The sequence below is a fragment of the Musca domestica genome, unplaced genomic scaffold, assembly GCF_030504385.1.
Source record: "Musca domestica strain aabys unplaced genomic scaffold, Musca_domestica.polishedcontigs.V.1.1 4, whole genome shotgun sequence".
Taxonomy (NCBI): Eukaryota; Metazoa; Arthropoda; class Insecta; order Diptera; family Muscidae; genus Musca; species Musca domestica.
In genome coordinates this window covers 812,867-828,190 of record NW_026712328.1, presented here as the reverse complement: position 1 = coordinate 828,190, position 15,324 = coordinate 812,867, and the positions used below count along the sequence as shown (strand labels likewise).

At 34.0% G+C, this 15,324-nt stretch overlaps 1 protein-coding gene across 10 annotated transcripts in view; it reads left to right on the top strand.

The window, feature by feature from the left end:
- The window catches only part of LOC109613610 (uncharacterized), an 873,804-nt gene that overhangs the window by 387,189 nt on the left and 471,291 nt on the right, over positions 1–15,324 (top strand). For all 10 annotated transcript variants that reach the window (XR_009342989.1, XM_059126783.1, XM_059126781.1 and 7 more), the window contains exons 3-4: positions 13,951–14,243; positions 14,299–14,466. Coding sequence is in view for 9 of the 10 variants with exons in the window: in XM_059126783.1 (XP_058982766.1) it covers positions 13,951–14,243; positions 14,299–14,466 (461 nt within the window). In the remaining variant the exon portion in view is untranslated. The remainder of the gene's footprint in view (positions 1–13,950; positions 14,244–14,298; positions 14,467–15,324) is intronic.

Below are 15,324 nucleotides of genomic sequence, written 5' to 3'. Positions count from 1 at the left end.
TGTTTTTTATACCCTCCACTATAGTATGGAGGGTACATTAAGTTTGTCATTCCGTTTGTAACACCTCGAAATATACATTTAGACCTCACAAAGTATATATATTCGTGTTCAGCATAAAATGCTATGTGGATTTAGAGACGTCCGTCCGTCTGTAGCTAGCTTCCGAACGAAATGAAGTGTATTGATAAAATTTTACTCAAATGTATATTATGTATGAATGACTTTTGGTACTGAAAATCGGCCATATAGGTCCACGTTTTAGTATAGCTCCATATAAAGGTACATCCCGATTTTCGGTACTTTGATGATTTTGGCGACATTATTCACTGGAATTGTTTCCAATTCGGTATTAGAAGTTCGTAATGAATACTGCAGCCTTAGACAGAAAATTGTCTTGCAGGTCATCGTATGGCCCCCACATAACAGTACCTCCCGATATTCGGTATTGTGGTGATTTGCTTGGTGTTTGAATGTAATGTATACTACAGACTATCACCGAAAATTTTCTGTGCAGGTTCACGTACCTCCCAATATTCGGTATTTTGATGATGCAGATCGTATAGGTCGTACACAGCCACATTCGGTATTTTTAAGATTTTAACAGCATTTTAAACGGATTTTTTTTGAATATTGCCAAATTTGTTCCAAATTGTGCAGGGTATTCAATGTTCTGTTCGGCCGAATTTACAGCTTTTTTACTTGTTATATTTAGTGTTGTAATCATGTTCTTATAAGCGTAGTCTCCATCTCCTCCTCCTTTTTAGAAAATAGCCAAAATGATTCCATATATTCTGAACTTTAAACATCAACAAGAGAGTATTTTCTAAGACATTTTGTCATTGGCTTAGCTCATTTTATTAGTTCGCCCAAAACTTTATTCATTAGACGTTGGGAGTTGGTAAGAGCTATTTTCATTCCAAATGACATACGTAAAAATTTGTAGCGTCGGCCTTCCACGCTCAATGCTGTTTTTGGGACATTATTGTTTCGATTTGGTGGAATCCTTTAGCCAAGTCAAGTGTCGTAAAATATTAGCAGCGACCAAGTTTTTCCAAAATTTCATCAATGTTTGGTATTGTGTATTTGTCATCTATGATTACTTCGTTGAGTTTCCTGTAATCTATAACGAGTCTCCATTCAAGTTCTCCACTGGTATTCATCTTTTTTCGGTACTAACCAAACCGGCGCAGAGTAAGGTGAGTGACTGGGTCTTATTATTCCTTTATGTAGCATATCCTCTATATGTTTTACCTCGGTTTTATGAACATGTGGTTATCGGTACGTTTTTGTTGCAATGGGGATGTTATTCTTAGTTCGTGTTTAACGGCGATCACTTTATTCTGAGTAAAATATATTTTTATTTTTATACCCTCCACCATAGTATGGAGGGTATATAAGTTTCTCATTCCGTTTGTAACACCTCGAAATACACATTTTAGACCCCACAAAATATATATATTTTTGATCAGCATAAAATTCTAAGTCGATTTAGCGATGTTCGTCAGTCTGTTCGTCTGTGGAAATCACTCTAGCTTCCGAACGAAATGAAGTAGATTGATAAAATTTTACTCAAATGTAGGACTTTTGGTATTGAAAATGGGTCATGTAGGTCCACGTTTTGGTATAGCCCCCATACAACGGTATCTCCCGATATTCGGTATTTTGATGATTTTAGCGACGTTATTCACCGGAATTGTTTCAAATTTGGTATTTCAAGTTCGAAATGGATATTAGAGCCTAAGACAGAAAATTGTCTGTGCAGGTCCACGTCTTCGTATAGCCCCCATATAACGGTATTTTGATGATTTTATCTACATTATTACCGATTTTTTTAAGTTTCGCATTTGAATATTGTAATGGCTTATGACAAATGTTACCTTTGCAGGTCCATGTCGTCGTATAGACACTAATATGACAACTACATTCGGTATTTTTAAGATTTTAAAAGAATTTTTAACGGATTTAATTGTTTTTGAGAATTGCCAAATTCGTTCCAAATGGTGGAGGGTATTCAAAGTTTGGCCCGGCCGAACTTACAGCTTTTTTACATGTTTTTTTATTATCGGTACAATTTTTCCATTTTCTTCTTCGTTTAAATGGGCCAAATGAATTATACATATTATCGTCAAAATCAAATGTTTAGAAATTTTCAGACGTTATTTGTTTTTTGTGTTCTGTCTTTCTAAAATAATTCGTTGTGGCAAAATTGCATTTACCTTAACGAAACCATTAATTCTATAGTTTTTTGCTTCAAATATTCTTTCCATTATTTCGACATTCATATCGTCTAATATGATTTATGCCCGTGAAGATAAATTTTACAATATAATAGCAAAGACACAAACCAACAATTTTGTGTTGGTGCAAAACGATTAACTGAAAATATAAATGATTTTTACTTTTTTTTGGAAAAATCAATATATCTTCAACAAGTATTAAGATAGAACAATTCTCCTAACTTAATTTAACAGGAAAATTCCACAATTTCCCAACGAGTACGAATAAGTAGAGTGGGGTTGGCAGTAGGGAAACTGCATGGAAAATGCTAAATTGCACAAAAACCATAATATAGGTGTCTGGGCTCAAATGAAAGGTCTCGAGGAGTACTTTCAAACTATATACACCTTATATTCCCAATGAGTTTAGATAATCAAATTTTTCCGATTTTCTAACCAAAATTGGGTAGGGAAACTGCATGGAAAATGATGAATTGAACAAAAACCATGATAGTCGAATTTTTCCGATTTTCTAACCAAAGTGGGGTTGGCGGTAGGAAAACTACATGGAAAACGCTAAAAAGTACAAAAACCATAGTAGCTGTGTCTGGGCTCAAATGAAAGATCTCGAGCAAATATGTTAAAAAAACTCCTAGGGAGAATATCCCACAAAAAAACAAGGGAACAGATGGGGATTGGTGGCTCTTTTCGAAAACTAGATATTTCCCGCCTTAGCCCCTGGTAAACTTTCTCCACTAATAAACAAACGTTTTTTATAAAAACAATAATAATGGAATTAACTCTGATTATCTTGCAACAACAAAATATGGTAATTTTCTGTTGAGGCATTCGACTGAAAATTTTGGGCATTGTTTGTATTTGTACCGTTCCTTTTGTTGTTCTGACTGCAATGACATTGGTAACTCTTAGTTGAGGACGTTGGTTTAAAATGTCATATATTGTTTATTTCCATTGGTTCTACTAGTGCTAGTGGATTCCACCAGATACCACTTAAAGAGGAGTATCGTGAAAAAAACCGTATTTTCTATATACAACGAGAAATATGAATTTACCAGACTTCCATTCGGTTTAAAAAATGGACCAGCAATATTTCAACGTACATTAGACGATATTCTACGTGATTTCACAGGAAAAATATGTTACGTTTACATTGACGATATCATAATTTTCAGCAAAACTGAAGAGGATCATATTAGACATCTTAATATAGTTTTTGATACTATAGAGAAAGCCAACATGAAAGTTCCGTTGGACAAATGTGAGTTCTTGAAACAAGAAATAGAATTCCTAGGTTTCGTAGTATCAGTGAACGGAATCAGAACGAACGCTAAAAAATTTGAAGCTATCATAAATTTCCATGCCCCAATACATTGAAAGAACTTCGTTCACTCCTGGGACTCTTGAATTATTATAGGAAGTTTATAAAGGGATTCGCTGAAATGGCAAAACCCTTAACAAACCTTTTAAGAGGAAGTTATGGAAGGGTTTCTAGAAATTTATCAAGTAAAATCAAAATATGTCTGAAGGACGAAGAAAACAAGCTATTGACTCAATTATAAATGCATTAACTTCTGAAGATCTAATATTATCATACCCAAATTTCGAGAAAGAATTTCATTTAACAACAGATCCTTCAAATGTTACTATTGGTGTTGTTCTGTGTCAAAAAGGTAGACCCATAACATTTATATCAAGGGCACTATCAGAAGAAGAAGAGAGATATGCCACTAATGATAGAGAAACGCTGGCAATAGTCTTGGCATTGGATAATCTTAGAAATTACCTATATGGCAAAGCAAAGGTGATTACCACACTTATCACCAGCCTTTAACTCAGCAACAAAAATAGAAATATGAAAATGAAGAGGTGGAAAGCCATAATTGAGGAATATAATCATGAAATAGTGTATAAGACAGAGCCCTAACATAGATACAGATGCCTTATCAAGACCTCCGAACTCTGGCATAAATACTCTGACCGGTACGGTTCACAGTACAGGAAAGCTCCGAAAACTTAATACCAAGTGTAGAAACCCCTGTCAATATTTTCAAAATTAGATCTTTCTAACAATCGGAGAAATTTCAAATTATCAGTTTGAAATAATATTCCCTGCATATCACAGACAAACCATTGTAGAACAAGGCTTTAATAGCATAAATTTAACAAATTTTTTAAAAAGATATCTCAATCCTTCGGTTATAAACTGTATCAAAGCTCCCAAAGCGGTAATGGGGAAATATACAGGAATTGTATCCTAACCATTTCGTGACCTATAAGGCACGTTATACTCAAAAATTTGTGGAGGATATTAAATCTGAGGATGAAGAAGAAGATATTATAATGAAACTCTTCAGCGAGCCCATAGAAATGCATTAGAAAACAAGAGCCACATATTAGAAAGATTTTAGTTCCCTAGTAGGTTGTCTAAAATCAAAAGATTAGTAAAACTATATTCCGTATGCAAGAAAAGTAAATATGACAGACATCCTAATTAACCAAGACTAAGTGAAACTCAAATTCCTTCATACCCTGGAGAAATAATATACATAGATTTGTTCTACACTGATAAAAAAAAAAGTTTTTGACATCTTTGGATAAATTCTGTAAATACGCACTAACAAAAGTTTTGAATGGTAAATATGTCCCAACTGAAGGGCCATTACGAGAACTTTTATTTTCTTCATGATGAAAGACGAGCTAGGCATAAACGTATTTATAACACCTACGTACAGAAGTGACAGCTTGAGCGCTTCCATTCTACATTTGCAGAAATTATGAGATGCCTTAAGGAAGATAGAATATTCAGGAGTTTTGATAAGTTGGTGGAAAAGAGAGTGAATGAGTGCAACCATTCTTTCCACTCGACAACAGGTGAAGTACCTGTAAATGTGTTTTTTGGACGGAAACTAGATTTTGGTAGTATTCTTATTTGTAACCACCAAATGTTTGGAATTAAACAATTTTGTACTAGTTTCGATAACTTAAATATCTGTAACATAGTGAATATAATGAACTCAAACTGTATTCACTACTAAAAGCAAGCAAGCCATTATCATGCACGGTAATCATTAATGGCAATATACCTACTCTGGAAAAAATCGAAGAGGGTTTGCTGCTTTTAAACCAATTCGAAGGAAAAATTATGGCTGATAACTCCCTTATTGCTCTAAACGGTACTTCATTATTCACCACACAAACACAAAATTCAAAATTAATGGCAGATTTTTTTAAAAATACAAATCACCAAAACCATTACCTGCGATGCTGCAACTCGTAAAATCCAATCTACAAGAGGAAAGTTTATTATTAGAGATGATGAGGCAATTAATACTAATAATTCCAAATATATTGAAAAACTCAAAGTGGACAAACACATCAACATTGGGATGGTCTTGTCCTCATGCTGTTAATTTCATTTTTATTGATAAAAGCCTGTAAAAGTAATAATCTGTCGTTAATAAAGATTGATAAGAATTGATTTTGATGATTTTTTCCAATTTTTTTTTACGGATTTGTCTAAAAAGTGGCACTTGGAGGTCATACTGGTTTCTATCTCGTGTGACAAAATATTGTATGTATAGGTCCACGTTTTGGTGTAGCCCCCATATAACGGTACCACCCGATATTCGGTATTTTTTTTTTGATTTTTGCAAAATTATTCACGCATTTTTTTTAAATTGGTATTTGTTTGTCATAATCGGTTCTAGGTCGGGTGGCGAAAAATTGTATGTATAGGTCCAAGGTATGGTATAGCCCTCCTATAACGGTACCTGCCGATGATGATGATTTTTGCCATATTTTTTCAAGGATTTGTATACAAATTGGTATTTGTAGTTTATAATGAGTTCTAGCCCGGTGGCAGAACATTAAATATTTAGTTCCACGTTTGCCTATAGCGCACATATTACTATACCCCTAGATATTCGGTATTTTAATAATCCTAGTCACTTTTACGCACATAAAAAATTGTCCATAGAGGTTCCCGTTTTGGTATGGCCCGATACAACGACCTCATTCACTTTATGGGTTTTTGATAAGTTTAACTGCATTATCCAATCGGTCTTAATGGCATACGAAGTTTAAAATTAAACACGCTTGAATTCAGACACTTTTATATAAAAATGTTTCCTTTACCCTAAGGTGGAGGGTACCGATCAAACTTAATGTTTTTTATACCCTCCACTATAGTATGGAGGGTACATTAAGTTTGTCATTCCGTTTGTAACACCTCGAAATATACATTTAGACCTCACAAAGTATATATATTCGTGTTCAGCATAAAATGCTATGTGGATTTAGAGACGTCCGTCCGTCTGTAGCTAGCTTCCGAACGAAATGAAGTGTATTGATAAAATTTTACTCAAATGTATATTATGTATGAATGACTTTTGGTACTGAAAATCGGCCATATAGGTCCACGTTTTAGTATAGCTCCATATAAAGGTACATCCCGATTTTCGGTACTTTGATGATTTTGGCGACATTATTCACTGGAATTGTTTCCAATTCGGTATTAGAAGTTCGTAATGAATACTGCAGCCTTAGACAGAAAATTGTCTTGCAGGTCATCGTATGGCCCCCACATAACAGTACCTCCCGATATTCGGTATTGTGGTGATTTGCTTGGTGTTTGAATGTAATGTATACTACAGACTATCACCGAAAATTTTCTGTGCAGGTTCACGTACCTCCCAATATTCGGTATTTTGATGATGCAGATCGTATAGGTCGTACACAGCCACATTCGGTATTTTTAAGATTTTAACAGCATTTTAAACGGATTTTTTTTGAATATTGCCAAATTTGTTCCAAATTGTGCAGGGTATTCAATGTTCTGTTCGGCCGAATTTACAGCTTTTTTACTTGTTATATTTAGTGTTGTAATCATGTTCTTATAAGCGTAGTCTCTATCTCCTCCTCCTTTTTAGAAAATAGCCAAAATGATTCCATATATTCTGAACTTTAAACATCAACAAGAGAGTATTTTCTAAGACATTTTGTCATTGGCTTAGCTCATTTTATTAGTTCGCCCAAAACTTTATTCATTAGACGTTGGGAGTTGGTAAGAGCTATTTTCATTCCAAATGACATACGTAAAAATTTGTAGCGTCGGCCTTCCACGCTCAATGCTGTTTTTGGGACATTATTGTTTCGATTTGGTGGAATCCTTTAGCCAAGTCAAGTGTCGTAAAATATTAGCAGCGACCAAGTTTTTCCAAAATTTCATCAATGTTTGGTATTGTGTATTTGTCATCTATGATTACTTCGTTGAGTTTCCTGTAATCTATAACGAGTCTCCATTCAAGTTCTCCACTGGCATCCATCCTTTTTCGGTACTAACCAAACCGGCGCAGAGTAAGGTGAGTGACTGGGCCCTATTATTCCTTTATATAGCATATCCTCTATATGTTTTTACCTCGGTTTTATGAACATGTGGTTATCGGTACGTTTTTGTTGCAATGAGGATGTTATTCTTATTTCGTGTTTAACGGCGATCACTTTCTTCTGAGTAAAATATATTTTTATTTTTATACCCTCCACCATAGTATGGAGGGTATATTAAGTTTGTCATTCCGTTTGTAACACCTCGAAATACACATTTTAGACCCCACAAAGTGTATATATTCTTGATCAGCATAAAATTCTATGTCGATTTAGCGATGTCCGTCCGTCTATGAGTCTGTTCGTCTGTGGAAATCAATCATTATATTGATAAAATTTTACTTAAATGTATGTTATGTCTGCAGGACTTTTGGTATTGAAAATGGGTCATGTAGGTCCACGTTTTGGTATAGCCCCCATATAACGGTACCTCCAGATATTCGGTATTTTGATGATTTTAGCGACGTTATTCACCGGAATTGTTTCAAATTTGGTTTTTGAAGTTCGTAATGGATAGTACAGCCTAAGACAGAAAATTGTCTGTGCAGGTCCACGACTTCGTATAGCCCCCATATAACGGTATTTTGATGATTTTATCTACATTATTACCGATTTTTTTAAGTTTCGCATTTGAATATTGTAATGGCTTATGACAAATGTTAGCTTTGCAGGTCCATGTAGTCGTATAGACACTAATATGACAGCTACATTCGGTATTTTTAAGATTTTAAAAGAATTTTTAACGGATGTTTTTGAGAATTGCCAAATTCGTTCCAAATTTTGGAGGGTATTCAAAGTTTGGCCCGGCCAAACTTACAGCTTTTTTAGATGTTTTTTTTTTATTATCGGTACAATTTTTCCATTTTCTTCTTCGTTTAAATGGGCCAAATGAATTATACATATTATCGTCAAAATCAAATGTTTAGAAATTTTCAGACGTTATTTGTTTTTTGTGTTCTGTCTTTCTAAAATAATTCGTTGTGGCAAAATTGCATTTACCTGAAAGAAAATTAATAAAAACCATTAATTCTATAGTTTTTTGCTTCAAATATTCTTTCCATTATTTCGACATTCATATCGTCTAATATGATTTATGCCCGTGAAGATAAATTTTACAATATAATAGCAAAGACACAAACCAACAATTTTGTGTTGGTGCAAAACGATTAACTGAAAATATAAATGATTTTTACTTTTTTTTGGAAAAATCAATATATCTTCAACAAGTATTAAGATAAAACCAATTCTCCTAACTTAATTTAATAGGAAAATGCCACAATTTCCCAACGAGTACGAATAAGTAAAGTGGGGTTGGCAGTAGGGAAACTGCATGGAAAATGCTAAATTCCACAAAAATCATAATATAGGTGTCTGGGCTCAACTAAGAGGTCTCGAGGACTACTTTCAAACTATATACACCTTATATTCCCAATGAGTTCAGATAATCAAATTTTCCGATTTTCTAAACAAAATTGGGTAGGGAAACTGCATGGCAAATGCTGAATTGAGCAAAAACCATGATAGTCGAATTTACCGATTTTCTAACTAACGTGGGGTTGGCGGTAGGTAAACTGCATGGAAAACGTTGAAATGCACAAAAACCATAGTAGCTGTGTCTGGGCTCAAATGAAAGGTCTCGAGGACTTATTTTAAAATAACTACTGGGGAGAATATGCCACACAAATAACAAGGGAACTGATGAGGATTGGTGACTCTTTTCGAAAACTAGATATTTCCTGCCTTACCCCCTGGTAAACTTTCTCCACTAATAAACAAACGTTTTTTATAAAAATAATAATAATTTGATTTAGTCTGATTATTTTGCAACAACAAAATATGGTAATTTTCTGTTGAGGCATTCGGTTGAAAATTTTGTAGATTGTTTGTATTTGTACCGTTCTTTTTGTTGTTCTGACTGCAATGACATTGGTAACTCTTAGTTGAGGACGTTGGTTTAAAATGTCATATATTGTTTATTTCCATGGGATCTACTAGTTGGGGTTGATTATATTTGTGTATATTACGGTGTTGGTATTGTTCATGACTTTGATTGTAATTTTTGCCATTGCGGTGATGATTTTGGTGGTCATTATCAAATAACAAACCAATCTTCATACACGAAACAACCGAAAACACTAACAATATGTTGAAAACAAACCACAAAATTCCGCCAATTTTATAAGCTTCTATGAAAACACACAGCGCCAACTTTCACATGAAACTACTCAAATTTCTAATACAACACAAAGAACTGCACAAATATAAAATGGCAATTACAACAAGTAAAAAAGCTGTAAGTTCGTAAGTACTTTGAATACCCTCCACCATTTGGTGGTTTCAAAGAAATAATTTTAACGTATTAAAAATTCTGTTAAAACGATGACGTGGTCCTGCATAGGCAACTTTAGTCATAAGCAATATACAAATGCGAAACTTGAAAAAAATCGGTGAATCATCAATATAGGGAGGTGCTATTAAATTGGGGGCTATACCAAAATCTGAACCTGCACAGACACTTTTCTGTCATTGGCTTTAGTATCCTTTTTGAACTTCAAATCCCAAATTTGAAACAATTCCGGTGAATAATGTCGCTAAAATCATCAAAGCGCTGAATATCGGGAGGTACTGTTATATGGGGTCTATACGAAGACGTGGACCTGCCTGTCATATGCTGTAGTATCCATTACGAACCAATTCCGACGATTAATGTCGCTAAAATCAACAAAATACGAAATATAGGGAGGTACCGTTATATGGGGGCTACACGAAGACGTTTAGTATAGAGGGTATATTAAGTTCGTCATTCGGTTTGTAACTCACCGAAATAATAATTTTACACCCAACAAAATATATATTCTTGATCAGCGTAAAATTCTAAAACGATTTAGCCCTGTCAGAATAGAGAAAAAAATTAACCTTATACAAGGTTAGCTTAACCATAAATAAACATGATTTGGAGTCTACGTTATGTAAGGTTAATTTAAACATTTTCTTGTTGACTGGTATGTAAACATAATCGTCGTTAATTTTACTATTCCATGATTGACTTTTTTAACCACGAAAATTTTTGATTTAAAAAAAATGTTGTTTTAACAATGCAATGTTAAATTTGTGTAACCATGAGAATTGGTAATAATAAAATTTCATAGTCAGTTTGTTTAAACAGTTTAAGTTTAATTTGACAATAAAAAGTTAACGCTATTAACTATAAAGATTGTTATTTATACATTTTTATACCCTCCACTATACTATGGAGGGTATATTAACTTTGTCATTCCGTTTGTAACTCCTCGAAATACTCATGTCAGACCCAACAAAGTATATATATTTTTGTTCAGCGTGAAATTCTAAGTCGATTTAGCGATGTCCGTCTGGAGGGTATTAAAAGTTTAGCCCGGCCGAACTTACCTGCTTTTTTACTTGTTTCTTTCCTCAATGGTGGAGGGCATTAAAAGTTCGACCCGGCCGAACTTAATGTTTTTTAATTATTTCAGATATGGCTGCTTACTTGTCCAACCAGGATTTCCGCTTAGACGAACGGTAGCCCCAACTTACCAGCGCGTCCAACAGCAAGTAATGCGAGTAGACCTGTGCCCATAGATACCACATAAGTTTAAGTTCCTCATCCTATGATCGACGAAAGAGATGCAGGTACCAATAACGATATCCAGACCAATGACGATATGGAGTGGTAGAGCATCTTGCAGGCCTTAATAAGCTAGTCTGCGAGGATGTAAATAATATCCTATGCAACGTTCCTTCGCTTTGGACTGCAATCGCGGAGTTATAAAGAGGGGCGCTTTACTACATTCACTGCATCGCCCCGCCGCATAAACACTAAATGTCTTAATGTAAATGAATTGATAATAGACGACCTCTTCAGACGCATATACTCGAATTTAACAAGATGCTTCATTAATTAAGCCCTAGCCAATCCAGACCCCTGAGGAAATAATCCTATCGATGTATTACTGGGAGCCGGAAGGACAGGTGTAGGAATTGGCGATGTCTTGACCTAAAATATACAACTGGGTCACGTGTTTCCTGTAACAATCAAAAAAATGCAAAGCTTATGGAAGGAGGTATCTTGTGGTACCGTCGGCCGCATAAACAACACAAAACATATTATATTAAAAAGCACAGATACATACGCATGTATGCACCTCCAAATTCAAATACTGAATTCCAATAATTAGCCAAAACTAGTTTATTGTGACTATGCAAATTGGTCATTAGTTAGCTCAAATCGAATTATAACCGCGATCATAAGTTTCCCAACTTTTTTAAATTTCGGTATTTACAAATTGTAACGGTTTCCACCCCATGCGAGTGTAGAGTTCCTTCTTCTTTTGTGACAGAAGACTGCTGGATTAAGCTCACTATTTCTTATCACTCGTAGGTCGGTACATCCGAATATTTGGTATTTTGATGTTTTTAATCGCATTTTAAGCATCACCGATTTCAATTACAAAAAGTAAAAAAGCAGTAAGTTCTTCGTATAGACCCCCATACATATACCTACATTCAGTATTCTGATGATATTAGCGACTCTATTCACCGGAATTGTTTCAAATTCCGTATTTAGTGTTCGTTATGGCTTCTACAGCCTATCGCCGAAAATTGCATATGCATACATGTACCTCCACATATTCGGTATTTTGATTATTTTATCGACATTATTCACCCGTATTGTATCAAATTTTGTGTTTGTAGTTCCAAACGGGTCCCCGTATATTCGGTATTATGATGATTTTAGCGACATTATTAAACCGAATGATGAAATTTGCATTTACAGGCCCTCGTCTTCGTATACCCCTAACAAGACAGTAACTCCCGATATTCGTTACCCCATTACGAACTAAAAATACCAATTTTTGGACAAATCCGTGAAAATGTGCAAAAATCATCAAAATACTGATAATCGGAAGGTACCGTTATATGAGGGCTATACAAAAACGTGGAGCTATAAATACATCGTTCCGCTACAAGAGCTAGAACCGATTATGACCTACAAAAACCAATTTTTTTGGGTGAAAAAATATGGCGAATATCATCAAAATACCGAATATCGGGAAGTACCGTTATATGGGGCTATACTAAAATGTGGACCTATACATAGCTACACGAGCTAGAACCCATTTTTATAATGAATTATAGAACAGGACGATTTTATTACACTACATTTTTAGACCAGATTCACGCCGAGAGTTGGAAAAAAATAATTGGGTTCAAAATTTACATATTTCAGGAAACGCTTTCAAAAAGTTCAAATGTATTTGCAAAATATTTCCGCATTAATTCAAAATACCGAATTTATCAGTATATAAATATCGGTATCTGTCGGTACAGTTTTATGGGGGCTATAACAAAAAGTGGATCTATAAAGCTCATCTTCTCTACCAAAAGTACAGAGTGATTTCCTTTTACGGACAGACAGACTGAATTTTACGCTGATCAAGAATATATTAGAATTAACGCGATATAATAGAATTAACGCGATTTTACTTGTTCTAATTTCAAAAAGTGAAAACGGTTATCAAAACAAAACGGATGTACATGACAATTTTCTGCTTCAGTATTTTGTATCTGTTGTGAACATCAAATAAAAAAATTGAAAACCTTCTGGGAAATAACAGATAAAATCGTCGAGACACGCATTAACTGGAGGTACCGACATGGGTTGCTAGATTTAAATACAGAATTTTAAACAAAATTTTCAGAAATTGTAGCGTAAATTGTTAAAATATTGAGTAACGAGAGGTACCGTTATATGGGAGGTATACTGCTGCTGTATATCTGTACAGAAAATTCCTGCCAGAGGAAAAAATAGTCATTAAAAATACCACATTTCAAACAATTTCATTGGCCACAATCATACAAATTCTGAATATTGTGAGGTACATTTGTAATCGATGCAGAGAGGGGCATATCATTTTCGGAATACACATTAATTACACTTAATGAAATATATAAATGAATCTTAAAATAAATCTAAACAAATTTCAAAGGCTTTCGTGAAATATAAACATGAAGCTTACATTAAATCTAAACTAATTTCAAAGGCTTCCGTGCTCACGAGAGAAACAAAATTTTATCCATGATATTATGGATAAGAAGAAACCGATTTATCACTACAAATTTTTTGTAACTAATTAAACATATACATTAAGCTCAAAAAAACTGAACAATTTTCAATATTTGGTTTACAATATTTTATATGAGTGACAAAAAATATTTCCAAAAATGTATGAAAAGTAGATTGAAAGTCACTTATCGTTTATTACCCATGTTACTATTTTTAATGCTATAAAATATGTTTCCATTATTTCAGATCTCTTACAACACAATACAACAAATGGTCCTTTTAGAAAGCTTGGACGGTTGTACGGGAGTTGCTTACGTCAAGTCGCAGACTCCCCTTCAGTTAAGATACTGCTGAACCAGTTGGGTGGATATTTGCCAATTGGTGCTGTTGGACCCTCCAGTATTTCAGAACTTTTATCCAACATAGATCAATTAGGTCCATCCCCTGTCCTTGATGTATACTTTGATCTAAGTTATGGTAAACGCCCGCATGCTATTCTAATTGTTAGCGCTCCAAGCACATCTTCTCCCATTCTTGAAGTATGTATTAGTTTAAGTTTTTTGAGGATCAATATTGATTTATGTTTCTCTCTAGAATAAAGTAAGGTGGACTGGTCCTAAAGCTCCTCCATTTCGTTTAAAACAAGATCTGCATAAGCTATTACCTGATATATTGGAAACGTTTTTACCAAATGGGCTCTCGGATGAACAACGTGAATCTGAAAATGAGGACATAACTACATTTATAAAGGAGTTAAGCAAGGTAAATAAAGAACACGTGTGTACTGCATATATTTAATAGTTTTAACAGTAATTTGATTATGTTAAGCACTTTTTAAATGCTGTGATATGCGTTGGCGGACAGGAAAAAGTTCGTATGTAAAAAGTAATGAATTTACATGTTTAAAATGAGACCGAAGGTTATGAAAATGAACGAACGTTATGAAAAAGGGAAGTGCTACTCAGAAAAAATGTGTGCAAAAAGATTTTACAACGATCCAATGTAAAAAGTATGGAATAATGTTGAAGGAAGATTACAAACAAATTAAAAACTATATATGTTATTTACTCGAATTAAATGGTTTACTCGCAATAAACATGAAATCTAAAAAGTACTATGTAATTTGTTTTTTTGTTTGTTGCGTTTTTACTTGCCTATTGATTTATAAATTGTGGTGTCTGCCTATAAGAAAGCTACGATTATAACAAGAGAAAGAAGAAGAATAAAGCAACTCGTACTTCACCCAACAGAAAATAAAGTTTAAATTATTCACTTAAAAAGTAAAATTATATAGGGTAAGTGTACCAGTAGTCGCCACTTTTAGATATTCGTATTTTCAATCTTTCAACATTCCGAATGAAACCCTTCAATTGCAGAAAGGTAAAGTTGTTCAGATTCCCAATTTTGTTTATTTTTCGAAGAAATAAACAAAAATTGAATTTGTTTTTATTAAATTGGCAAAATTTTAAATTTTATTAAAATAGTGTTTTTTTGCCAGTAGTCGGCACCATTTTCCAATGCTCGGCATGTCTATTTACCAGTAGTCGGCATATTGTATTTCAGTAGAGAAAATATTATTTTGTATATTATTTTCATTACAAATAGTATAAAACAATTCTA